The sequence below is a fragment of the Melanerpes formicivorus genome, unplaced genomic scaffold (assembly GCF_026170545.1).
Source record: "Melanerpes formicivorus ecotype bairdi unplaced genomic scaffold, bMelFor1.0.p_v2 SCAF_24, whole genome shotgun sequence".
NCBI lineage: Eukaryota > Metazoa > Chordata > Aves > Piciformes > Picidae > Melanerpes > Melanerpes formicivorus.
Window position 1 is genome coordinate 11,360,914 of NW_027142376.1, and position 27,888 is coordinate 11,388,801.

General features: G+C 42.3%; 1 protein-coding gene across 13 annotated transcripts in view; it reads left to right on the forward strand.

Annotated features, from left to right (window-relative positions):
• The window catches only part of RBMS3 (RNA binding motif single stranded interacting protein 3), a 929,122-nt gene that overhangs the window by 833,664 nt on the left and 67,570 nt on the right, over positions 1-27,888 (forward strand). For all 13 annotated transcript variants that reach the window (XM_068152893.1, XM_068152894.1, XM_068152892.1 and 10 more), the window contains 3 exons: positions 4,330-4,376; positions 14,538-14,634; positions 18,589-18,639. In XM_068152893.1, the coding sequence (XP_068008994.1) occupies positions 4,330-4,376; positions 14,538-14,634; positions 18,589-18,639 (195 nt within the window). The remainder of the gene's footprint in view (positions 1-4,329; positions 4,377-14,537; positions 14,635-18,588; positions 18,640-27,888) is intronic.

Consider the following 27,888-nt stretch of genomic DNA (forward strand, 5'->3'; position numbering starts at 1 on the left):
GCAAATGTGGTACCAGTATTTATAGAGGTCGTTGCTGATGTACTGGGACAGATTCTGCTGATCTCTCTGTGTGCAGTGTGGATATGCAGATGAGTGTCTGTTCTCTCATATTTTGTACTCACCAGGCTCAAATAGTGTCCCTTAGTCCTAGCATGAAAAATATGGAATGGATATCAGGCAAATGCATGAAGAATGGAGTATGTGCAGGTTCCTTGCACCCACACAGACCTGGGGCACGAGGGGGTTAGAGGGCAAGCTGAAGGTCTATGTGTGACCAAGTACTTAAAATGTCCATGAGACAAGTAGTTGAAAGTGATGTAAATGTGTTGAAAGTCTCAGGTGGACACTTAGCAGTTAGGGCTCCAGTGGAAGAGCTGCTGCAGTTTAGCCTTTCTGTAACCTCATTCTCTTTATGTCAAAGAAACTAAAATAAGGGCAAGTGCTCACTTTCCCCTTTCCTTCCATCCCTCCTTTGCTGGTTACCGCTTTGTCCCCAGGTCACGCTATGGCGAACCCTGGCATATAGCAATCCAGTTGTGATCCAGGCAGCTCTAAAGAGGCCAGAAATTACATATCAGCATGAGATTTTTATTGTTCCCCCCCACTGTGGAAGTGACAGAGCACTGGAACAGGCTGCCCAGAGAGATTGCAGAGTCTCCTTCATTAGAGATCTTCAAAACCCACCTAGATGTATGTGACCTGCCCTAAGCAGTCCTGCTTTGCAGGGGAGGTTGGACTCGATGATCTCTGGAGTTTCCTTCCAAACCTTATCCTATGATTCTGTGATTCTGTGACTGGTAGATCTAGAAACTCACTTATTTAGAAAGTCTGAATCTCTCCCAAGGGATTCAGTGGGATGTTTTTTTTTTTTCCTTGGTGTTGAGCAGATGTGATGGGATGTTAAAATGTCAACAACTTGATTTATATAGAGTATCTTAAGTTTGTTTTGTTGTGGGTTTGTTTTTTCTTTTCACTTCTTAGAACTAATTTGTCTGTCCCTCTAGGGCTTGTACATACTATTTAAGTTGTCGTTACCAGCACAAGAATATAAAGGGAGAGCAGTAACAAATTTTACAAGTGTTGAAAAGAGAAAGGAAAACAAAAGATGATTTTTTTCCTCTAAAATGTATTGCAGGCAAAAAGTGTGTATGATGTTAAAGTGTTATTGTCTCTCTTTTGGGATGAACTGTATACATTTTTATTAGTAATTAGTGCAACCTCACCAGACAATGTAGCATGTTGAGAATGTATAAGACATAAAAATAGAAAAACAGATTAAGTAAATCTTCCAAGAGGGCAAATGGCAACCTGGCCTGCATCAAGGATAGTGTGGCCAGCAGGAGCAGGGCAGTCATTCTGCCCCTGTACTCAGCGCTGGTTAGGCCACACCTTGAGCACTGTTTCCAGTTCTGGGCCCCTCAGTTCAGGAAAGACTTTGAGTTGCTGGAATGTGTCCAGAGAAGGGGAACAAAGCTGGGGAGGGGTTTGGAGCACAAGCCCTATGAGAAGAGGTTGAGGGAGCTGGGGTTGCTCAGCCTGGAGAAGAGGAGGCTAAGGGGAGACCTTCTTGCTCTCTACAACTACCTGAAGGGAGGTTGTAGCCAGGTGGGGGTTGGTCTCTTCTCCCAGGCAACCAGCACCAGAACAAGAGGACACAGACTCAAGCTGTGCCAGGGGAAGTTTAGGCTTGAGGTGAAGAGAAAGTTCTTCACAGAGAGAGTTGTTAGCCATTAGAATGTGCTGCCCAGGGAGGTGGTGGAGTCACCATCCCTGGGGGTGTTCAAGAGGGGACTGGATGTGGCACTTGGTGCCATGGTTTAGTCATGAGGTCTGTGGTGACAGGTTGGATTTGATGATCTTTGAGGTCTCCTCCAACCTTGGTGATTCTGTGATTGCCTTATGATCCTCTGAGCTATTTTTTTTACATGAAAATTACCAGCAAATGAGGTCAATCTAAATTTAATTCTTTAACTTTTTAAACTTGCAGGTTCTTTTTTATTTTAAGCAACAAATGCATTTGAGAACAATAGCCCTGTGTTCTTGGCCTTGGGTCTCTTGAATTATCTTCAGCTTGTGGGATAGTGCATATTTTATTAAAACAGTGGCATTTGCAATAAGTGAAACATTTGTCCTAGTATCTGCTTTAAAGCATAATGAGAAAAATATACAAATCTAACACTGGCATGTAGTTTTTTATTGTTTTGGCTATATAAGGTAGCCTGAAGCCTACCCTTTCAAATCAGAAGTTATTTTTGGCCTCTGGAAACTTGGACCATCTCCTCTTAGACTGCTTTGCAGCTGCCAGGCTCACCTGGCTCTTCCAGGAGCATTGCCTGAACTCATCACCAGAGCATTTACCCTGGCTGCTCATCTGCCTGCATGGGAGCCAGCCAAACCCAAATGCTTCCCTGACCTGTGTGAGCAGCCATCTGGAAGGGGGCAGATGCCATTACTTGAAAGTACTTCGGTATATGCGTCCTGGGGTGTTAAAAGCTCCCACCAGGAGTGCAGACCCTGCCACATGATTGGTAAAGCACCTGTCCTTGAAGCAAATGCTGCTGTCTCCTGTATCAGGCAACAAGCATGTGTGATCTATATAATTAACAGGAAGAAATACAGCGCCTTGGAATGGGGTAGTGCCATGGTAATTTTTCAACGTCTTCCAAAGGGAGAGCAGGACCTTGAATAGTGGAGATACTTTCCTCTCTGCTTCCAGCCCCACATAAATTGAGATCTTTTCCCATTTCCTGGTAGTGTCTTGCATCACCAAGTATTTCACAAAGCAGGGGAATAAATAAGGAAGACAAAAATACAAAGCAAATTCATTATATGGGAAGAGAGATTGTCAGTTGTGGAAAAATCTGATCCTTCCCACAGGGCCTAGACTGCCGTCTTGGAGCATAAGGTGGAGTGGGAGATTCAGTCTTCAGTGCTGGTCTCACCCTGCCTTTCCTGTGGTACCTGTGAAAGTGACTGTGAATGGAGGCAGTGGTGACAGTTGTTAACTGGACAGTGTTTTGAGACTGCCAAATCCTTTTAGACAGGTCGCCATCTGTTTGGTGGTGAATGGCAGTTGAAAAGCTCTCTGTAGCACCATTAACAAATTATTTTACTTTCCAGATCTCTGAAGCATTTTAAAAGCCTTGATTAAAAGATCAAACACATTTTTTTTTATTCTCTAATTTTTGTTAATTTATTTTGCTTAGTCTTCTGCTACACAGCCCATTGTGTTTCTTGTCTCACTGTAACTACAAGTGACAGCCACAGAAATGGTGGATAGCTGGGATTATAGAGGGTGTGGCCCTTGTGGGAAAGATGAGATTCCTTACTGAGAACTTCTCAAGAAGTTGGCTTTAGAACCTTTATTAGAATAAGCCAAACCAGGTTGGAAGAGACCTTCAAGATCATCGTGTCCAACCCATCAACCAATCCAACCCACCCAAACAGCTAACCCATGGCACCAAGCACCCCATCAAGTCTCCTTCTGAACACCTTCAATGATGGCGACTCCACCACCTCCCTGGGCAACCCATTCCATTAGAATATTTACCAGCTACCTGTCTCAGAGGCAACAGCAAGATTTGGCCTTGTCTTACTATAATGAACTATTGGATGTAATATGCACTGATAGACTAGAATGGAGTAGAAATAACCAGGTTGGAAAAGACCTTCAAGATCATCGAGTCCAACCTATCACCCAACACCATCTAATCAACTAAACCATGGCACCAAGCACCCCATCCAGTCTCTTCCTAAACACCTCCAGTAATGGTGACTCCACCACCTCCCTGGGCAGCACATTCCAAAAGCCAATCACTCTCTTTTTCCTAACATCCAGCCTAAACCTCCCCTGGCACAGCTTGAGACTGTGTCCTCTTGTTCTGGTGCTGCTTGCCTGGGAGAAGAGACCAACCCCCACCTGCCAACTCAACACCTTTCATAAACTGAGGGGCCCAGAACTGGACACAGGACTCAAGGTGTGACCTAACCAGTGCTGAGTACAGGGGTAGAATGATATCACTGATATTGGTGCAACGAACCCACCATTTGCCCTATCTGTTATGGAGAGATGACAACCAACATACTGCACAGATCTGTTTCTCAGACATCTCTCAGGCAGGGGAGGTAGCCAATCTGTCCACGCTGCATTGGGCCAGCCGACCTGCCCTGGAGAATTTAGATTTCCGTCCAAGTTATGTTCAGTTCATATTCATATTGACTTAGAATATGTTTAATGTCTCTCTCTCTCTTCCTTTTTTCCTTCTCTCTCTTTCTTCTTATTTTATTCTGCAGTAATAGTAAAAATCTGTTTTCCTTCCTTATGTGCAGGCCGGCATGGCTTTGACTTACGATCCAACAGCTGCTATACAGAATGGGTAAGGAATGCATGCTTTCTTATGCCTTTCTTAAAATGATTTTGAATGCCACCTTCTGTTTTCTGTTTCTGTGGTAAAACTGATTCAGAAGCAAATTCATTCAGTCATATTTTTGTCTGAGGTGTGTAGTGCTACACTGTCAAGTTCTTCTGTTAGTTTCCCTTTTGTTTTTATGCCCTCTTGTTTGCAATATCCATTTGAATGGGAAGTTGTTTTTCCTAATAGTTTCCATCTCTATTTGGCAAATGTTAGTGGATGTCTTTTTCAGTTTCTCTCTGTCATGAAGTGGAAAACAGTAAAATTTCCCTTTGCCTTTGTTAAAGCAATCATTGAAGATTCCAACGTGTTTTGGATAGTAGAGCTGTTACTTCATCTGGGATTCTCTCTACAGGCCAGCTGGCTTCCATAACATTGTCTGAATAAAATTATAGAATCATAGAATGTTAGGAGGTGGAAGGGACCTCTCCAGAGATTATGAAGTTCAACCCCCCTGCTTAGAAATGCCCAACAGGGAGAATGCCTTAAATTAGTGTGTAAGCAGATGGGATTTGGGGGGGCAAAATCTGAGCAACACTCTTCATTTCTCAGCTACCATTTGCAGACACAAAGAATAGTAAATTTCTGTCAAATTTAGCAGAGAAGTTACATCCCTGTATTGTTTACCAGCATGATTCCATTTCCAGGTATTGCATGAACCTTGAAATCTAGCTGTCCTTTCAGACTGGGTAACATTAATCTGAAGAGAAGCAGGAGGTTCACCCCTAAACTCTTTGACAGTCTCTTTTTGATCAGTGAAATGTTTGATATGATTATTAAATTCCATGCAGACTCCCATATGTGTTCTCCAGCTGAAGGGATGAATGTATTGATACAGATGAAAATGAGTTTGTTAATTTTTTCTTAAATAGTTGTTAAGGCACTGCTAATAGAAGCAGCCCATTCCAATGGCTAAGGACTCTCTTAGTGAAGAACTTTCTCCTCACCTTGAGCCTAAACTTCCCCTGGCACAGCTTGAGACTGTGTCTTCTTGTTCTGGTGCTGTTTGCCTGGGAGAAGAGACCAACCCCCACCTGGCTACAACCTTCTTTCAGGTAGTTGTAGACAGCAATAAGGTCTCCTCTGACCCTCCTCTTCTCCAGGCTAAGCAACCCCAGCTCCCTCAGCCTCTCCTCGCAGGGCTTGTGCTCTAGGCCTCTCACCAGCCTCGTTGGACTTGATGATCTTTGAGGTCTCTTCCAACCTTGGTGATTCTGTGATTAACATTCCCAGTAGTAAAAGTAGTAAAAATCAACTGTAATGGTTAGTTTATTATGATTAATTGCCCTTAATAAGCAGTAGCTTTGTAGGACTCGTGACAATCCCATGTTGTGGAAGAAGCAGCCAAACCAGAGCAACCAGCAAGAAAGAGGGGGTTTGTAGAGAATTTCAGAATTCTCCAGTTCTTTTTCTGTGTTCTGACTTCCCAAATGAGTCTTTTTTAATTTTTTTCCTAACATCATACTTTTCAGATGACTGTAGTCTATAAATAAACCCATTATTAGTTCATAATCCACCAGCGTTTCATCCAGACAACTGGCTTCTATTTGAAATTAATTCCTGCATGCCAGTTGCATTAATGTTTTGGAAACTAATTGTACTGCAGTTTTTATTCTTTTTTTTAAATTTTAATTATGAAAGTTCTCTCAGAAAAAGTCATCATTTGCATTGACGAGTACCAATACTGCTCAGGTGTTCAGGCTGCTCAGATGGTTTGATTCATGCAATTGTTTGAACACACTGTTGCTGATCACTGGGAAAAGAAATAGTAGCCGCTGGAGAATTTCATCTCCTTTCATTTGTGAAGCATGAAATAAACCACATCTCTGGGTATCTCTCTAAGAGTTGTCGCTCATTGTCATGAGGCATAACCACCATAGGAACTTGTGGCCATGGTGAAAGACACCTAAAGGCTCTTACATGCTGAGACTAGACTAGACTAGACTAGACTACAATAGACTAGACTAGAATAGACTAGAATTGAATAGAATTAACCAGGTTGGAAAAGACCTACAAGATCATTAGTCCAACGTATCATCCAACACCATCTTAACTAAACCATGGCACCAAGCGCCCCATCAAGTCTCTTCCTAAACACTTCCAGTGATGGTGACTCCACCACCTCCCTGGGCAGCACATTCCAATGGCCAACCTCTCTTTCTGTGAAGAACTTCTTCCTAACATCTAGTCTAAACTTCCCCTGGCACATCTTGAGACTGTGTCCTCTTGTTCCGGTGCTGGTTGCCTGGGGGAAGAGACGAACCCCCACCTGGCTACAACCTCCCTTCAGGTAGTTGTAGACAGCAATAAGGTCTCCCCTGAGCTTCCTCTTCTCCAGGCTGAGCAACCCCAGCTGCCTCAGCCTGTCCTCACAGGGTTTGTGCTACAAACCCCTCCCCAGCTTTGTTGCTCTTTTCTGGACATGTTCCAGCAAGTCAACATCTTTCCTGAACTGAGGGGCCCAGAACTGGACACAGTACTCAAGGTGTGGCCTAACCAGTGCTGAGTACAGGGAACAGCTTAACTTAATCATCAGTGAAGGGATGGTTGGCAAACACATTGTTCTTTCTGATGACGACGACAGCCCGGAAGCTAGTACAAAGCTATCGCTTTGAAGTCCCTTTCTGTTGACACCTATACCCACCCTCTGGGTAAAATGCTGCATAATACATTGACAGTAGGATGGACCCAGCTGTAAAGGTTTTCATGGTGCAATGTTAGCCAAAGTTCTGTAAAATAAAGACCAGTACCTCGTAGCAGCCCTGTTTGGTGAAACAGTCAGGCTAAGCAGGTGCTGACCCTGCACAGAACTCAGGACTTGATCGTGTGCTGTGATAAACCTGATTTGGGTGCCCACCAGTGTGGACCTTAGTTAATTGAAGTTGGAGGTGGGAAATGGAAAGATACCCAACCCAAGGTGAAGGTGCACATACACATTACTAATAAAACTTAAAAAGAAAGATTAAGTACACATGATGATGTCTAACAGAGCTCTTCCTAGAGTTTATAGATGTGTTTTGATGCATGCAAATTGCTCAATCCATGCAGGATTACGTGAAGGACAGAAGCCCACTAGAGAGTTATGTCTCTACAGGTGTCATGGGGTGGTGCTTAAAATTTGCAGTTCCTTAAGAGGTGTGGATTATATTTGGCTTTGAGTTAGGACATTTTCAAACCTCAGGGAAGAATCTAGATTCTTGTATTTTGTCCAGATGAAACAAGTGCAAGGTTGGGGACAGACCTGCTAGAGAGCAGTGAAGGTGAAAGGGACCTGGGGATCCTGGTGGATGGATGTTGAGGCATAGGAAGTTTCACATAAATATGAGGAAAAAAAAATTTCACTGTGAGGGTGACAGAAGACTGGAATAGGCTGCCCAGGGGGCTTGTGAGGGCTCCCTCTCTGGAGATACTCAAAACAACTACCTGAAGGGTGGTTGTAGCCAGGAAGGGGTTGGCCTCTTCTCCCAGGCAACCAGCACCAGAACAAGGGGACACAGTCTCAAGCTGCGCCAGGGGAGGTTTAGACTCGAGGTGAGGAGGAAGTTCTTCACCGAGCAAGTAATTCGGCATTGGAACGGGTTGCCCAGGGAGGTGGTTGAGTCATTGACCCTGGAGGCGTTCAAGGGGAGATTGGACGTGGCACTTGGTGCCATGGTCTAGTCATGGGGTCTGTGTTGATAGGTTGGACTCGATGATCCTCGAGGTCCTTTCCAACCTAAGTGATACTGTGATACTGTGAAAACTCGCCTGGATGTGTTCCTGTGTAATCTGGTATAGGTGATCCTGCTCTGGCAGTTGGGGGGTGGACTAGATGATCTTTCGAGGTCCCTTCCAGCCCCTGAAATTCTGTGATTCTGTGAAAAGGCAGGTTCTCGTTGCTCATGATGTAGTACTATCTTTTTTATTACTGCATATTTGCCTTGAAATCTATAGCAGGAATAAAACAAAAGAAAGCAAGAGAAAGGCTTTCACTAAAAATATCTAAGATGTTTTCCCTACGAAGGAATAGATAATTTTCTTCTATTACTTTGTGAAGCATGATTCTCCATTTCATTATATTGGTTCTATGCCCATGTAACTCTGTTTAAGCATCCAGTGGAGTTACATCAGCATAAAACTGATATAATGGAGTGGAGAATCTGTCCCGTAGTGTACCATAGCGTTGCAGTATGAGTGTGCAGTATGAGTATGTGTGGTAACCACACACTTCAGCAGAGAAGCTCTTTTTCCCTGCCAGTCTCTCTGTGCCTTTTTTTGTTTCATAATCAGCCTTTCCTGAATTGCATTTACAAATGTATTCAGATTTTATTTTGGGGAGTAGTGTGCCTGTTGTAATACACTATTGATTTTTCACTTTGTGTTTTAGTGGTTTAATGTGCTCACACAAAGAGCAAAATAGAGCTCTTGTACTTGCACGGTAAGAATGCTCATTTAAAATGTTCCAGAGGCTTGAGTCCTTCTGGCCATTAAGATTGCTATGTACTATATCAGTTTCAAATCTGATATCTGGGGGACTATACTGTGCATTTGCTGGCCAATGGGCTCTGTGTTCAGAGAGGTCTTTTCCATCTCAAACATCTGACTGTGTGGCTTATTGCAAGAGAAAATTGCTGCCTTGATAATGCTTGGTAACACTCTTACATTATGTGAGCCCCAGGATACTATTTATGAATCTAACTTTTTCAGTACTGCCCGCAGGCATGAGGCATGAGCAAATGGTGTTTATTGCAGTGCAAATAGGATCTTGCTCTTGTGCAGATTTTGTGTGTGGAAGCTTACACATTTCCCCATAGGATGGGAACCATATGGAATTTTTTTTCCTCTATTATTTTGGCAGGGAAATAGCGACCAGACGCTACAGATAATGCAGCCCCCAAATGGGGGAGGAGGGGCTATGCAGAAGGGGAGTATGTGCTTTGTCTGTTAAGCAACGGAAACTGCTCTTAAAGCATTGACTGTGTGTGCCTGATGACATACTGGGAACGTGGTTCCTTATTAACATCTCCAAAAGACATTTTATTTTGAGCCCTTTATATAGTCCTCTTCAGGATCATCCAGAAACATCCTTTTGCCTCCTAGTGATGAGTTTTTCCTATGCTTATGGAATCCGGGCATGTTTAAAAGACCTATTTTTAGTACAAGGACAACATCATTTGTGCTTCACCCCTGCCACCTGCCTTTCTTTGCTTTTGCTTCTAGCATTGCAGTTGCAGCTGGGGAGCAGGGACACTGTTTTGTGTCTGCAAAAGCCTGTATAAGGATGTAAATTGCATTTGTGGAAATGCAGCTGAGCCTTTTGGAGACCTCTCCTTAGGTCAATGTCATGGGTTGTGTTGGATCTGCTGCTGGTATTCAATCCCATGCTGCTGTCAGGACAGCTTCAAAATGAAAGTGCTGTCTGAAGCAAAGTATAATGGGGCTTGAAGTTCAGATTGTAACATGAGAGGCCTCCTGTTCCGTTTGCTGCTTTTGGGTTCCAGGTTTGTGGGTGTTAATCTCTTCCATTGGGATGGCAGTGGAATGGGGAGGGGTGGAGGCTCATTAGCTCGCTGGCTTCTGCTGATGCTTTTCTGCATTTTGCTGCACTTTTCCTGCAAATAGGCTGAGGTAATTTTGCATTGTATTATCTCACTGTTCTCATTAAATCTCTTTATCTCATCCTGGGGTTTTTTGTATTACTTTCCCTCACTTCTGTGTGGGGAAGTACAATACCAGATACTGTACATTTTAATGCCAGGAAACATGGGGACATAACTGAATATGTCTAAATGAGTCAAAGCCAGTATAATTTATATTTCTTCCTTCTCCTCTTTCTGATGTACATATTCTCATGACCGAGAAACCTAGTTATAACTTGGACTTAGTTACAGCAGACATCTTCCACCTTCTTTCACCTCTCCCTGAGCTTAAAGATTGGGGAAAAAAAATTAATGTCAAGGTTAGCAGCTGTAGACCTTGTTGGGATCTTGCAGGTCACTTATGCATTTTTTATTCTCCTGTCTTTTAGTAGGTCCCCAGCTTGTCACTTATGCCAGTTACTCATTAGGCCATTGGACTATTTGTATGTAAAGGTAATTTGGAGAGGTGCCTCTGTGTCCTGTTGTTGAGCCCTTTTTGTGAGCAGTCCCCACCAGGGCAGTTCATGGCTCCAGAACTGTGGAAGCTTGGGCATGCTGTGCCTAAAGGGGACTTCTCTTGAGTCTGTCCCCAGCAAGGACAGCCCTATCCTCAACATACCACTGTACTTCACCTATGACAGAGGTACCCACAACTTTTTTTCTCAGATCCCACAAGTGGCACTGTGGCAGGGAGACAATTTGTCTCTGGGTGTAAGGGATTCCCAATTGCGAACCTACAGGCTCTTAAAGTGACTCGGATTGTTCAGCTTGGTTTACTATTACTAAAATTTAAATATATGAAACTGGATTTTCTCACATTGTCATTTGCTGCTTCAGATTTTATCATAGTATCATAGTATCATTCAGGGTTGAAAGGGACCACAAGGATCATCTAGTTCCAACCCCCCTGCCATGGGCAGGGACACCCCACACTAGATCAGGCTGCCCAGAGCCTCATCCAGCCTGGGCTTAAACACCTCCAGGGACAGGGCCTCAACCACCTCCCTGGACAACACATTCCAAGGCTTCACCACTCTCATGGTGAAGAACCTCCTCCTCACATCTAGCCTGAATCTCCCCACCTCCAGCTTCATTCCATTCCCCCTAGTCCTATCACTACCTGAGATCCTGAGAAGTCCTTCCCCAGCCTTCCTGTAGGCCCCCTTCAGATACTGGAAGGGCATAATTCTTCCTTTCCCTTCTCTGATGCTCCGATGCAAGACTTCCCACCATATAGGCAACTATCCTGATAGAGTGTTTTATTTGATGCTTATTTGAAGACATACTATGACAGATAAATGGTCTTGGCAGGGATGTTGGAAGGGTTGCATTTTTCTCATTACTAGAGTGTGTATCCCACAAGCTTATGCACTACTCAGATAACTGCATCTCTAAGCTAATACTGAAATGGTTAGCTGTCTGTCACGTTCTTGGCTTAGCACACAAATTCTGTAAATTTGATAGTATTTGCTGGGATTTATTGGGCAGTTTATTCCAAAGAGTCAGCACTACTTCCAAATGGAAAGTTGTTTCTCCCTACACTTGTCTTTGTCTGAGCAGTTCACACATGGTAGAAGCACAGCATCAGTGTGTCAGGCTGGTGGACAGAATAAAAACAGAATGAACAAAACCATGTTGTTTCCTCAAAAGACATTTTATACTATCCTTCAGTTTCAGGGGTTTCTATGTACTTCTATATATTATACATTTTACCTAGAGAGTAATTTCTATCAGTCTGCCATTGTTTTCATTTGCTGCATGCAGTTTCTTAATTCATCCATGTGGCAACAGCATAGTCAGAGTCACACAGTATCACAGTATCACAGTGTCACTTAGGTTGGAAAGGACCTCGAGGATCATCGAGTCCAACCTATCAACACAGACCCCATGACTAGACCATGGCACCAAGTGCCACGTCCAATCTCCCCTTGAACGCCTCCAGGGTCGATGACTCAACCACCTCCCTGGGCAACCGGTTCCAATGCCGAATGACTCGCTCGGTGAAGAACTTCCTCCTCACCTCGAGTCTAAACCTCCCCTGGCGCAGCTTGAGACTGTGTCCTCTTGTTCTGGTGCTGGTTGCCTGGGAGAAGAGGCCAACCCCTTCCTGGCTACAACCACCCTTCAGGTAGTTGTAGAGGGCAATGAGGTCACCCCTGAGCCTCCTCTTCTCCAGGCTAAGCAATCCCAGTATCCCACACAGAATCACCAAGGTTGGAAGAGACCTGGAGAAGACTTGCACATAGTGAATTCATTGTGCTAATGCCACGGATGAACCCAGCTAGTACTGCAAAAATCTTCTCTTCCGCAACGTTGCATAAACAACATTTGATACAAGCAGTGGGATAAAAATGCCTCTAAGTTCTCATAATAGAGTATATATAAAAATGGGCAAAGGCACAGTTTTAAAATAGTCTCTGTGTGAGCATTGTAAGGGCAGATAAATGTTCCTAAAATAGCAATATATTTCTATTAAACAAAAAAAATCACTCAGACGCCACCTGCTGCTTTTGGCATTTAGAAATCTTATTTGGAATAGAAAGAACAAGTGATTGCTTCTCTGTCTCCTCTCTTAACTTTGAATGTTTCCATCCCATTGGTTGGATGAAGTCAGTGGTGATTTGAGCCTGCATCCAGAATGAACGCAGCCAGTCTGAACTAGGCTGATTAGTACTAAATCCAGGATGCCAGGGTGATCAGGAAATAAAAGCACTTGTTTAAATACAAGCAATTATTTTTTTGTTTCATGACACTCGTGGAAAGCTGCTGTTGATTGCCTCAGCATGGGGAGAAAAAAAAAAAAAAGACCCATAAAAAGACAGGGAGTGTAATTCACTTCACTGTTACAGAGAGACTGTATGTAAAAAAATCTTCTGTTACTTTTAAGACTGGTGCACCCCATACGAGAAGGATCTGTGTGAGGTTTAAACTGGACAAGAGGACATTGCACAGGAGTGTTTCCCTCTCTGAGTCTAAAAGATTATCATTTTGACAGCTGTAAGACCATAAACATTATATTTTGAAGCAATTTTTTGTAGTTTACAGTTAAAACTGAAAAAAAAAAAGAACAAATGCCAAATCCTTTACAAGCATGGATCTTAAGTACTTACACAATCCACCAGCGGTAGTATTTTCCATGTGATAATTTTATCAATAATCATTAACTGACAGGGAAGGAGAAGGAGCGTGACATTTATTGCTATCAGCCAAGAGACAGTGCAACTTTTATTCATAGCATGCAACAGTGGAACTGCACTGGTTAGGCCACACCTCGAGTACTGCGTCCAGTTCTGGGCCCCTCAGTTTAGGAAGGAGGTTGACTTGCTGGAACGAGTCCAGAGAAAGGCAACAAAGTTAGTGAGGGGCTTGGAACACAAGCCCTATGAGGAGAGACTGAGGGAGCTGGGGCTGCTGAGCCTGGAGAGGAGGAGACTCAGGGGTGACCTTATTGCTCTCTACAACTACCTGAAGGGGGGTTGTAGACAGGCAGAGGTTGGTCTGTTCTCCCAGGCAGCCAGCACCAGAACAAGAGGACACAGTCTCAGGCTGTGCCAGGGGAAGTTCAGGCTGGAGGTCAGGAGGAAATTTTACAGAGAGAGAGAGTGATTGGCCATTGGAATGGACTGCCCAGGGAGGTGGTGGAGTCGCCGTCACTGGAGGTGTTCAGGAGGAGACTTGACAGGGTGCTTGGTTACATGGGTTAGTTGATTAGGTGGTGTTGGGTGATAGGTTGGACGTGATGATCTTGAAGGTCTCTGCCAACCTGGTCTATTCTATTCTATTCTATTCTATTCTATTCTATTCTATTCTATTCTATTCTATTCTATTCCATTCCATTCCATTCCATTCCATTCCATTCCATTCCATTCCATTCCATTCCATTCCATTCCATTCCATTCCAACAAAATTTGGGCTCTTAAGTGCTGCCTGGGGCAGTTAGACTCATAATTCCTGCCACATTTCACCAGGAGGTGTTTTTTTTTTGCTCTCTGCCTAGATTAATATGAACATTTTAGCATGAGATTTTGTAGCCATCCCTTAATAAAATAATTCAGGCATGTATCTGGAATGTGTTATTCTCAGCACTGCAGCATTAAGACCTGAAAAGAAAACAGCACTGCATGTGAAAATCAAATCAGTAATATTGTCTTCGATGTCACGTTCCTTCCACTAGCTAGCACTCCATAAAATCAGCTGTCGTTGCATTTCAGATAATTATATCTTGTATCATGAAGTTCTATATTTGTGCTAGTTCAAGTGAAAAAAAAAAAAATAGGTTTGGGGAAAATATTCCTCCTCCTTTCCATTTTCAAGATCTGTTGAGTGGAGCCATCACATCTTCTTTATTGTGGTTTTTGGGAGTAGACAGATGTAATTACCTGCAGAGACTTTGCTTTTGCTCTGAAGGCAGTGAACTGACGAGTCAGAGCCTAGCAGTCAAAAGGTGCACACAAAAAAATATAAAATAAATATATATATATCTCTTGCTTTTGTTCTTTGTTTGCAGATTTTATTCCTCACCGTACAGTATTCCAACAAACCGCATGATTCCACAGACATCAATCACGCCATTCATTGCTGCTTCCCCTGTCTCCACATATCAGGTACGTCAGCTCCGCGCGGCTGCGGTCTTTACCAGTTAATTATGTTTGGGATGTGGGTGAAGGCAGAGTGTATACCACAGAAAACCGTGTAAGCCCCTCCACTCTTGAGGCACACTTTCAACAAAAGACTTTCTAGTAGCATTCAGGTATGATGTAGCATAGGGTATAAGTGTTTCCTGCCTTCTTTATGCTAGCAATGAAAGCTCCTGTGATTCTTTTTATTATGTATTTCAGCCAGCTTCTCCAGCAAACAGCATTTGGCTTCATTTCCAGTTGACAACAGCAGAGGCTTATCATTTTTTGTTGGAGTGTTTTGTCATTTTGGCTCCCCTTCACTAACCAAAAGTGCATTTTGTTAATAATTTGGCTGCATCATATTTTGACCTTTAGATCTTAGCTATATTTGCTCCAATAACAGCATCCTTTAAAAGTTCTCATTCTTGTCTATTATACCTCTGACAAAGCAAGTTACTTGAGAATAACTGTGCTCCTAGCCTTCTTTAGTCTCCCACACATTATGTTCAGAATTTATCATTTAGCATGCCTCACACAGATCTCCACTGGGAAATTGAAAAAAAATCAATTTTCATGGTCACTGGACCCCAGACAGCCTCCAACCACCACATCTCCCACCAGCCCTTCTCTATTGGTAAAAAGAAGGTCAAGCAAAGCCTTACCCCTGGTAGGCTCATGCAGCAGCTATGATAAGAATCTGTCCTCCATGCACTCTAAGAACCTTCTAGACTGCCTCCTCTCTGCTGTTTTAAGTTCCCAGCAGATATCAGACAGGTTAAAATTGCCCATAAGAGCAAGGTCTGGTGATCTTGAGACAGCCTCTAGCTGCCTATGGAATAATTCATCAACTTGCTTCATCCTGGTTGGGTGGTCTGTAACAGACTCCAACGAGGATGTCTGCCTTGTTGTCTTCCCTCTAATTCTCACCCACAGGCCCTCAATCTGATCATCCTTGATCTCTGGTTTCCTGGCATCTAGTGCCTTCCTGATGTACAGGGCCACCCCTCCACCACTTCTTCCTTGCCTGTCTCTCCTGAAGAGCCTGTAGCCATCAATTACAGTGCTCTAGTCATGTGACTCATCCCACCACGTTTCCATGATGGCAACTATATCATAACTTTCCTGCTGCAACAAGGCTTCCAGCTCCTCTTGTTTATAACCATGCTTTGTGCATTAGTGTACATGCACTTCAGCTGGGCTGCTGATTTTACCCCTGACTCCAGCTTACCACCCCCAGACTCCTGTCTGGGGGACTGGTTTCAACTCCTTCCCCCTTTGAGTCCAATTTAAAGCCCTCTCAATGAGACCTGCCAACTCCCTTCCTAGAACCCTTTTCCCTTTGGGGGGACAGGCCATTCTCATGCACGAAGATCTTTCTCCCCGTCTGCGACAGATGTACTCCATCTGTTGGTAGCTGACCTGGTGCCATAGAAAGTTCCCCAAGGTCAAAAAAAAACCCCAAAGTTCTTTTGGTAGCACCAACCTCTGAGCCACTTGTTAGTTACAGCTGCTGACCTGTTCCTTTCCATAGCAATTGCTATGTCCTTGCTTTCTGAGAGGGAAGTCAAACCCAGCTTGTATAGTTTTATTATTAGCCATTCTCTGGGAGCATATCACTTCATTCTGAAGCTGGTTACTGGCTGTACACTTTTCCATTGCAGTTCTTTCTGTCCTGTAGCATCACTGCTCTTCCAATCCTGAGTCCTACCTGAGATAAGCTACCCAATCTTGCGAAGTTGCACAGTGGGTTCTTCTTACCATTATGGTTGGTTTATTAGGTGTGGGTTTTTTTAGATGCAATGCTACTGCTCACAGGTAATTCCAGGACATTGCATTGACACTTGTATTTTAAGCTAGATCTTCCAAGATAAATAATTCTAAGCTTCTTTGGCTTTTGCTTTATCTAATTTTAGATGGTTATGTAGCACTTGCCAGATAAAAGTTGTTTTGGTGTGATCCCTTCAGTAAATTTCTGTAAAAGGCAACACCAAAGAAATGTCAGTGCCAGAGGCATACAAGTGCAGCTCACATGCACTTTTCTCAGTAGCAAATCTGTCTTAAGAGTTGTGCATAATAACTCTTGCTTAGGCCACTGAATTCAGGCCACCAAGCCACTTATTCCTGTCACTGCTCCACAGTTCACAGTTGCTCCCTTCTCCAATCCTGACTTGAACCACACCATCACTTCATGGTTTGATCTATTTGCATGAAAAGCTGTTTTATTTTATTTTACCCCATATCATTCTCTGTAGATAGTGTAAGCCTACAGTCCTTTGCTCTGGCACAGAGGAGGTGCTGCAAGGTTCCATGAGTGGGAGCGATGAACAGCAAAATGTTTTGAGAACTCTAACATTTTAACTAGTGCAGATTCACATGAGAAAATGTTGCAGCATAGGTGTGCCTGCATTTGTGTGCACTGGGTTTGATTCATGTTTCACTGAACTGGCTTTTAAAAGTAAAATAAAATTGTATTTTGATAAACTTCAGCAAGTGTTGAAGCACACAGTCATACAACTAATTTTCACCACTGGCTTCATGAACACAATTACAGTACTTTTGAACAACTGGCACCTTGGAGCTTTCCTCTAGTTATCCCTGCTCATGCTCAGTCTGAGATGCTGCAAGCCCATCACTGTGAACTTGGAGATAACTGGTGAGGTGCCCAAAGAGGTCTGCAGCACAGCTGTAGTTTCTGTGTACTTCAGTCCAGACTGATGCAAAAGAAAGCGAGGATATGCAATTCTTGGGCTTGAATCTGAGTTATCATAGCATGCAGGCCATTCATGTTTAGCGCAATACAAAGCTGTGGCTCAGAGGTGGCACCACAAATGTGCCAGCAATCCCATCTCTGTTGGTGAGAATAGAATAGAATAGAATAGAATAGAATAGAATAGAATAGAATAGAATAGAATAGAATAGAATAGAATAGAATAGAATAGAATAGAATAGAATAGAATAGAATGCAGTGCAGTGCAGTGCAGTGCAATGCAATGCAATGCAATGCAATGCAATGCAATACAATACAATACAATACAATGAATAAACCAGGTTGGAAGAGACCTTTGAGATCATTGTGTCCAACCCATCATCCAACACCATCTAATCAACTAAACCATGGAACCAAGCAGCCCATTCAGTCTCTTCCTAAACACCTTCAGTGATGGTGACTCTACCCCCTCCCTGGGCAGCACATTCCAATGGGCAATCACTCTTTCTCTGAAGAATTTTTTCCTAACATCCAGCCTAAACCTCCCCTGGCACAACTTGAAATGGTACATCTGTGGTATCTGTAACATATCAGAACAGCAAAAACTTTAGTAAGGCATACAGATTTGTAGTATAAATGGACCCCAGGATGTCCAAGGTAAGAGCTGATCCTGGGGGGCAGGAACATCTAAAGCTAGCTTTGCCATGGAAGTTTTCAATTAGAATAAGCTTTTAAAAATCTGACTTAGAGCTGCAGTTCTTACTGGGAAATGGAATAAATCTCTTTCTGAAATCTCTGAAAAATCTTTTAAAGGTATAAGTTTGTACAGATACTTTTGAATATAAACTTTGAGCATTTTATGTCTCCTGCACCGTGGGTTGAATGACATGCTCATAATTATATTGATGGATGAAAGCAAGTAGAACAATTGGGAAAGAAAAAAAGGGCAACATAGAATATTGAAGACTGTTTTATGAGATAAAACTGTGTAGGTCATAGAAGTGGTGCAATCACTCAGATTTCTGACTTTGGTAGAAAACATTATCAAATGAACTTTGGAAGTTTTTTCCCTTTTTTCATAACTTTATGAAGGCTGAATTAATTTTGTGTTGAGTGACATAAGTCTTTAGCCAAAATTATCTCTGAAGTTCTAATAGAAAAAGTTTTCTCAAGTAAATCTTCTAATTCTGTTCTAAAATTTTCTGTGCTAATTAAAAGTATTTGATATGCAGGTCCAGAGTACTTCATGGATGCCTCATCCACCATATGTTATGCAACCAACAGTAAGTGTATAATCATTTATATCCAGCTAAAAAGTGCCTGTGTTGTAGCCTCACTCTGCTTGTCCGCCACATTGAAGTCCTAGGTCGTGTAAGAGCAGCCAGCTGCTACCTTTGACAGGAGTCCTCCCTCGTAAAGATTCTGCTTCCTTATGGAGCACCATTTTGTTTAGTGAAAAGGGGAGTTTTCTGATAGCACCTATGGTAAGAGAATAACAAGGTCTAGAGTGTTGCTTCAGAAGCTTTGCTTCAGGGGCTGCAAGATAACTACATTCCTGCATACTTTGAATTTCCAGGATCAAAACATTACCCCTCGCTTACATGCTTACCCATCAAAAGAGTCCTTTGTAGTTGGAAATACATTTAAGGATCCTCAGTAACATGTTTCAAGTACTGGAAAACGGTAAACCATAGCTTTACAGAGTCTCTGCCAAGTCTGAATCTGCTTTATGTTTTGACCAGTCAACACCTATGTTGTTTTTTTTTTTCTCCCCTGAGTAATTTATCATCTTGCATTAATTTGTAACTACCACTTAAAGCTGCATTACACTTCTACCCACATTCATTAGAAGCAGTGCAGGGGATTTTTTTGTTTATCTCACAGAATATTCTTGATGCACTTTGCCTAAATATTATGAGTATACCAGAAGGAAATAAAATACTGGATCCCACTCTGAACGTATCACTTTAGTTTTGTTTCCTGCCTTTGAACAGTTTCTCAGGTGTGGATCCACTTAACAGTGTTATTAATCAAAAATGTTATGTGTACTCCACATAAACATCAATACATTGATTTATATCAGAAGGAGGAAATTAAAATGGTGTGTAGTTCAAGGCTCCTTGTTATTCGTATTGGTATTCTAATATTTTGACTTCATAAGAGAGTAACCTTTGGTGGGAGTTAGTTGTGCAACGATGTGGATATAATTGCACTACATTTAGTAGCACAGGACTCTCATCCTGATTTGAAACCCCCTGCCACAGTATATCACAGTATCACTTAGGTTGGAAAGGACCTCGAGGATCATCGAGTCCAACCTATCAACACAGACCCCATGACTAGACCATGGCACCAAGTGCCACGTCCAATCTCCCCTTGAACGCCTCCAGGGTCGATGACTCAACCACCTCCCTGGGCAACCTGTTCCAATGAAGAATGACTCGCTCGGTGAAGAACTTCCTCCTCACCTCGAGTCTAAACCTCCCCTGGCGCAGCTTGAGACTGTGTCCCCTTGTTCTGGTGCTGGTTGCCTGGGAGAAGAGGCCAACCCCTTCCTGGCTACAACCACCCTTCAGGTAGTTGTAGAGGGCAATGAGGTCACCCCTGAGCCTCCTCTTCTCCAGGCTAAACAATCCCAGCTCCCTCAGCCTCTCCTCATAGGGCTTGTGTTCAAGGCCTCTCCCCAGCCTTGTTGCCCTTCTCTGGACACATTCAAGTGTTTCGATGTCCTTCTTAAACTGAGGGGCCCAGAGCTGGACACAGTACTCAAGGTGCAGCCTAACCAAAGCAGAGTACAGGGGCACATCCCTCAACTCCCTAGAGATAAGTTATTCAGTTTACTCTCACCAGACGATGACCATAGTCCAGAATTAACTGTGTCCTGGAAGCCCAATTCCTACTGCTGTGGTGCTGAGCTTCTCTCCAGACCCTAGTGACAGTTTCTGTCTCAATGGATTAATGTTACTGCTGTATTCCTTGTAGGAGAGATGAGCTGTATTAAAGAAACTCACATTTAAAATCATTCCTCAGCCTAGTACTTGGATTTAGTTTCAGACCAGTTTAAGTGTGTGTATATGATAAACTATGTAGAAGCCAAAGGATCTCTGATCCTTGAAGAAAGACTCCATTTCTAAATGAACACCCTCCCCCCCCCAAGCATTTTACCAATCCCAGGAGGTTTATGTATGTATATTTGAGTTTTATTTGACAGTATTCAGCAAAACATTTTTCTGCAGTTGGAGGAGATATTTGGATGTGCTAATTGGATGTGTTTACCCCTTGGTAAAGTGCAGTGAAGAGAAAAGTAACTTTTACAGTACACCACCCTCAATATGCCAAGTTAAATTTGCATTTGTTTTGTCAGCCAGAGTTGTGTCAAGGATGTGCGCTTGTCAATGGAAAAGCGGAGGGACGGTGGCTAAGTGGTGCAAAGTTTCAGTTTCAGTGTCATTGCCATTGTGGGTTACCTCCATGTGTCATCTGTAACAAACCCAGTCTCTTCACAGAAAGATTTTCCCCACGTGTTTCCCAAGATTATACTCTTAACTAAATGGATATGAAGCATTTAGTACTGAAAAAGAATAAAAGCAAGAAGGTAGAACTACCGTTCCCCAGGTTTCATTCATGGATAAATTCTTTATTAGAAATGTCTGAAAAGCTGTCAGAATTGCGGCACAAAAGTCTCAACAGGCAGAATTAATGGCCTGGTTTGAAATCAAATGAAGAACCTGTGCGGGTTTGCTATAGTTTCATACCTTGCTATAGGCTCTCTTCTAGACACCCTCATAGCTTAAAAAAAGAAACAAAAACCAACAAACAAGCAATAAACTTGGCACAACTTAAGACATGAATTTTGGTAACCCTGTGAACTGAGGAAGCTGGGAACTTGGGAACTTTATAATCTGGTTGGCATTTTGTTTGTTCTAAATTGCCACCGCATTACTTCATAGTACTTTATGAGATGGTTGATTGTGGCGTGTGATGTCCCACTGGAAAACAGTGCCGATAAATATCATATTCTCTTTGCCCCAGGAAGGGGAATATTTTACTAAGCCTCTATTATTCTTTGTGAGTACAGATGGACTCATATAAAAAGCACAGTCTGAATTGCTCAGATGTGCGTATAGCTCTTGGGTTTGATTTTAAGTGTCCACTAAACCATGTCACTGGATGATTAGCTTTTCATTTCTGACCGAAAGTCTACTTGATATTGGTGTGTATTTATGTATAGTTCAGCTCTGCACAGTGTCCCTCATGACACATGCCACACAGCACCACCACCCAATGTCTGCTTGCCTCTCCTCTGCTTGCTCATCAGCACTTTTGCTGCCTGCCCACCCAATTTAAATCCTGTGCTCCTTCTTCAGCCTCTGCAGAATGTTGGCCTGTCAGACATGCTGCTTATTTCTTTCCCTTTATATATTGATTTCAGCCCCATATTCCTGATGTGTGCATTCTGTATCCATTTACATGGTCGATTGAAAGAAAAAAAAAAGCACCAAGACACTCAAATATTATATCTCTAATTCCTTCTGTAGCTTTTAAACTAGAACCAGATAAACCTCTGACCCTAACAAACGCTACCATTTATGTTACCTGGAAAATATTTGTGCATTTTGCTTTCTGTTTCCCAGCCTTGTTTGTCTCATTAATTTTGTGATCTCCTTAAAAACAGATAATAATCAAAATTAAATTCTGTATTAGAATACAATAGAATTAACCAGATTGGAAGAGACCTTTGAGATCATCAAGTCCAACCTATCATCCAACACCATCTAATCAACTAAACCATGGCACCAAGCACCCCATCAAGTCTCTTCCTAAACACCTCCAGTGATGGTGACTCCACCACCTCCTTGGGCAGCCCATTCCAGTGGCCAATCACTCTTTCTGGGAAGAACTTCTTTCTAACATCCAGCCTAAACCTCCCCTGCTGCAGCTTGAGACTATGTCCTCTTCTTCTGGTGCTGGTTGCCTGGGAGAAGAGACCAACCCCCACCTGTCTACAACCTCCCTTCAGGTAGTTGTAGACAGCAATAAGGTCTCCCCTGAGCCTCCTCTTCTCCAGGCTAAGCAACCCCAGCTCCCTCAGCCTGTCCTCACAGGGCTTGTGCTTCAAACCCCTCCCCAGCTTTGTTGCTCTTTTCTGGACACATTGCAGCAAGTCAACATCTTTCCTGAACTGAGGGGCCCAGAACTGGACACAGTACTCAAGGTGTGGCTTAACCAGTGCTGAGTACAGGGGCACAATGACCTTCCTGCATATATAAGGAAAGTCACATGGGCAGTCAAGGATTCTGCAGTTATATCACAATTTACTCATGATTTTCCTTGTAAATTTTAGCATCAATACCATAGTTTTATGCCAATGATCAACTGCAAATACAGTTTTAAAAGGATGCTTATTTTTACCAGTGATTTTTGCTAGCCTTATACTAAAAACCATAGAAAAGTAATATCAAATAGGTTGAGGTAGCATTACTATTTCAGAATAAATGGTATTAAAAATACTCTCTTGCTGGCATAGTAGGGTCACATGAAAAAAAAAGCCTCTCACGTCTTTGTACTTGCACAACCTTCAGGGTTTTGGAAACTTGGATTCCTGAATCATGTGAACATGATGAAAAATTTACCTTGAGGTTCATGTGATTCAGGTGCTTTTGAAAAATGTGCTTTTTGTAAATAGAGCCTTCACTGCTTTTTGTCTATGCTGACAGCACTGTGTCTGGATAACAACGCCTCACATTTCCAGCTTTCTTGCTTTGTCAAGTGCCCTGGTGCCTCTCACTAGCTGTAATAGAAGACGATCTCCCAGACAGGCTCAGAAGGGTTAAGTCAGTGTGGATTCGGATTTCTATTGACATAGCATTTAATGCACTAATGGCAGTTTGAGCTTAGTTTAGTTAACTATAGCTTTCATAGTGCTCACTCATCCCTACTTGAAACAAGTTTTCTATTTTGTCACTGCCTCAGGATAGGTATAGATGGATAGCAACGACAGAATCAAAACAGAAATGGGATAAGAGTTTTTCTGGGGATTTACAACATTTACCGTGTTAGTTGTGTTTTTTTTTACCTATAGTCGCTAAAGGCTGTCCTGATGGTTCAGGGAAAACTTTGAAAGACAGGTTTAAAGTCAATTCACATATAGATAATCATATTTTTTTTAATTCAGACACTTGTGTAAAATGGTTTTGATTGAAGTATTTGTGACAAATAATACATATACTCTTCCTCTGTAAGAGTTCTTTTTAGTGAACCAACAGAAATACTCTACCCTAATACTGGTTTTACACTTACCCTCTTTTATTGGCAAGTAAAACTCTCTGACCAAAACTAATCACTTGGTATGCTCAAACAGAAATTCTCAGTGTGGAATAGTTTCTGCAAACAGGAGGAATATGCCACTGGCAGCATGACTAAAAAACTAGCGTTGATAATAATCAAGTGCATTGGGGTGAACTTCTCTGCTGGACATTTCTCAAGCCCTTACTGCCCCTTTAGAAAGGTTACTGTCTCAACAAATGCCCTTACTGGTTTTTTTTTCCACTTCCTTTCTCTGGCCCATGGCTGACTGTAGTTTGTCTGCCTTTAAAAGCAACAACAGAAAGAGATTATTTCATAAGCAGCATAAAACCCCTACTTTGGTGAGAAGCAAGGCTGAGTAAGGACTCCAGATTGTTGCCTTTTGAACGTTGTGCATGAATGTACCGTAAAAAGTACAAACTGTCCAACTGAAATATATCATTTTTCATTTTCTCACTAGTGACTCTGGTTTTTTGGATAATGCCCAAAATACCACAGCAGTTTCAGTGTTTTGATTCTACACCCGTGAACAAAGACGTTTCTTGTGCTTCGTTCAGTGTCCCTCTTCCGAGATGACTTTCTTTACCTCCTATTCGTGCTCCTACCTCCTATTCGTGCTCTATTTTAGCAAATAGAGCCAGGAGTCCGTCTTGCACTTGCCTGTTTGAGTGTAAGGGAACAAAGTATGTCCTCTGCCTCCAAGATGAAATGTGAGTTTTGTTAGCTGGTATGAAAAGTAAACAGGAAATAATCCCCAGAGATTGGAATCTCCAGCTAGTCCTTTAACTGTTAGCTGCATATTTTTAAGAGATCCTTTGAACATGAACTTACTTGAACTTTTAAGGCTAAAGAGTTTAGTGGTTGAAATAACTAACCAAATACTAATGCCAAGGTTCTGCTGAACAATTTTAATTCCAGTGTTTCCCGAGGCAGAAAATCAAGGACTGCCAATTCTATAACTCTGATAATCAAGGTGGTAATTGGCAATGTTCCTTTGGGACACACAGCATGCATGAGGTCATTTATGCCTGCCTCTCACCCAGCACCCACTATATATAGATACTGTCTCAGTGCTACTAAGTTGGTAATTTCAGACTCAGGTGAGCTTGTGCTTACCAACCCACTTTAGTGCCAGGTGCTGTTGTGTTGAGGAGAGTACCCAGGACAGAAAGGCAGTACCCAAGCTTGACTAACTCATGCCTCTTAAAGCAAATAGGTGCAAAAAATCCACCCAAGTCATATCTCATATTCAAGAGTAGAGGTTTGTAGGTTTAATTGTACAGCTCATCTAGAATCCTATCATTTGCAGCCATTTGTGGCCATTTGTAGAAATTAATATGAATTAATATGAATGGTATTAAAAAAAAATACATCCAAGTTAGATTTCCAACCCCTTTTGACACCCCTATTACAAGAGGGATGTGGAGGTGCTGGAGCGTGTCCAGAGAAGGGCCACAAGGATGATCAGAGGGCTGGAGCACCTCTCCTATGAGGACAGACTAAAGGAGTTGGGGTTGTTCAGTCTGCAGAAGAGAAGGCTCCCAGGTGACCTCATTGTGGCCTTCCAGTATCTGAAGGGGGCCTACAGGAAGGCTGGGGAAGGACTTCTGAGGATCTCAGGTAGTGATAGGACTAGGGGGAATGGAATGAAGCTGGAGGTGGGGAGATTCAGGCTAGATGTGAGGAGGAGGTTCTTCACCATGAGAGTGGTGAAACCCTGGAATATGTTGTCCAGGGAGGTGGTCGAGGCCCCGTCCCTGGGGGTGTTTAAGCCCAGGCTGGGTGAGGCTCTGTCCAGCCTGATCTAGTGTGGGGTGTCCCTGCCCATGGCAGGGGGTTGGAACTAGATGATCCTTGTGGTCCCTTCCAACCCTGAATGACACTATGATACTCTTCTAAAGCCCTCTAATGAAACCAGGCAATTTTTGTGATGGCAGCAAGACACACCACATACGGACCCACTTAGAAAATAAGGACAGGAGAACCACAAGGATTTCCACTAGGCAAGCTCTTGTATTTGAGGAACTTCAGCTTTGCTGTTTTATCTTTCAAAAGCTTAAGAATTCTACTGAAATGTTCTCTTTCAAAAATTCTGCAGTTAGTCTGAATACTAAATGGGTAAATCATCAGTCTAAAATTTTTTTTAAAGGCATTTACATTAGCAGGGAAAAAAAGTATTTCATACAAATCTATAAATGTAAGTGGCAAAGATATCTGGAAAAGAAGGCAGCTGAGAGGAGATTTGAAAGGTACCTCGGAGATTTGAAGCCAGGAAATGCTGGTTCAGGTTATGGAATATTGATTTCTTTTTAACAGAAAAGATGCAACCATAACAATCAACCTTCACTGTCAGGAAAAATCTTAACACAGCAGCGGTTTAAAAGGAGTAAATGTTATCAAAGGGAGCTATTTAAAAAAATACATAGTTATTAATCAATAGACTTTAGAGTACCTTCTGTGAAAGAATGTAGTGCATTTTAAAAACAAATCAATCTCTCATTTTGTACAGAGCCTGCAGTCTCTTTTAACTTTGCCAACTTCACGTACATCAAGTGAGACTTCATTTATTTCATATAATATATGTAACATCTTTGTTCACACATGGATTTGCATTTACACCCTTTTAAGTTTACTCCAAGGCACAAAGCTGAACTTAACTGTAAGGTTTATATGTCACATTTGCCATTTTGAGCCAAAATTCCTCATTTGTTGATCACTGGTGAAGTTAGTTATTGTGCAGGTGGTAGATTAATAAGCAGACATAATGTGATAGGATCAGGAGTGAGCAAGCCACGGACTGCATAAGCACATGGTATGAATTATAGGCCAAAAGTTAGATTAATGAATGTGCAGAAAGTAATGGGCTCAGTAGAGTGGTGAACTAGGTAAGCATGTGATACAAATTTGTAAGATGATTTCTCAGTTCACCATCAAATATTTTGCCATGTGTATTGCATTACAGTTAGGCATGCATATGTGTGCTGGAGAGGCATGTGACGTGTATACATTGCAGCCCTCTCAAATTTATCCTCTATAATGGACTGTCTCTTATTTTTTGCCTTATAATGTCCATTGCCTTGTACTTGATGCCAATGTTATCCAGCCTCTGCAGTGAGAGTACACTGGCTTAAGCAAATCAGATGATATGCATGTAGTAAACAGCACACGAGCCCATCTTGACTGATGCCTTTAAGAACAGCTTCATAATGATACTATTAACATTTAAGGTCTTTCCTGGTAAAATAAGCCTATCCTAGTTACAAAGGGAAATCCTGGATCAGATTCTTAACTTTTTGTAAGAAAATTGAATTGCATAGGTGTGAAACAGTGAGAAAGAGAAGACAATCATGACTGCAGCAGTAAATTGGTGAAGGAGACTCTGGCACCTTCCTAATCCCTAGAAAAAAACCACACTTCCATAAATTACCACTGTATTATGCAAGTGTATTCAAGGACCAGTTTATGTCAGCAGGGGAAACTAGCTAATCTATGTATTACTTATGATTGCATCATGATATATCTAGCATGAGACTTCTGTAAAAATTATTGTGATGTACTTTAAGGGCTTAGTGACCACTTTATAAAACTCAGGATTCCTACAATATCCAGGAGCCATGCTATGTAATCTCTTCCAAAACTTGATTACATAGTTTGATGTTTTTTGCCTCTTGATAATCCTGTTGGGAGGCTTGTTTCAGAATGCCTTTGCTCTGAGGTTTAGCACTGCATTTTTAATTGCTACCCAAGGGTACTCCTGATCATTTTGCATCCATGTCTTCTTGGTCAAACATTCCTTCCTGTCTTCAGTAACTCTTCTACCTTCTGGGTGTTCACCACATTAACTTATACACCAAAATCTTAGCAGCTGTCATGGTTTAAACCCACCCAGCTGATGGGTCACCACAGCTGCTTGATCACTCATAAGCCACTCTGGTGGGATGTGGAGGAGAAAATACAACAAAAGGCTCAAAGGTCAAGACAAAGACAAGGAGGGCTCACTCATCGGTTATGGTCACAAGCAAAGGACAAACTCAGCTTGGGGAAGTAAAATCAGTTTAATTTAATGAAAACCATCACCAGTTTACCAATTGAATCAGAGAGTAGGATGCTGAGAAATAAAGCTGTATCTTAAAAAAAACCTTCCACCTTCCCCCTACTCTTCCCTTCATCCTCAGCCCAATTCTGTTCCCTATTCTCTGTCTCCTCCCCTTTGGTCCAGTGGGAGC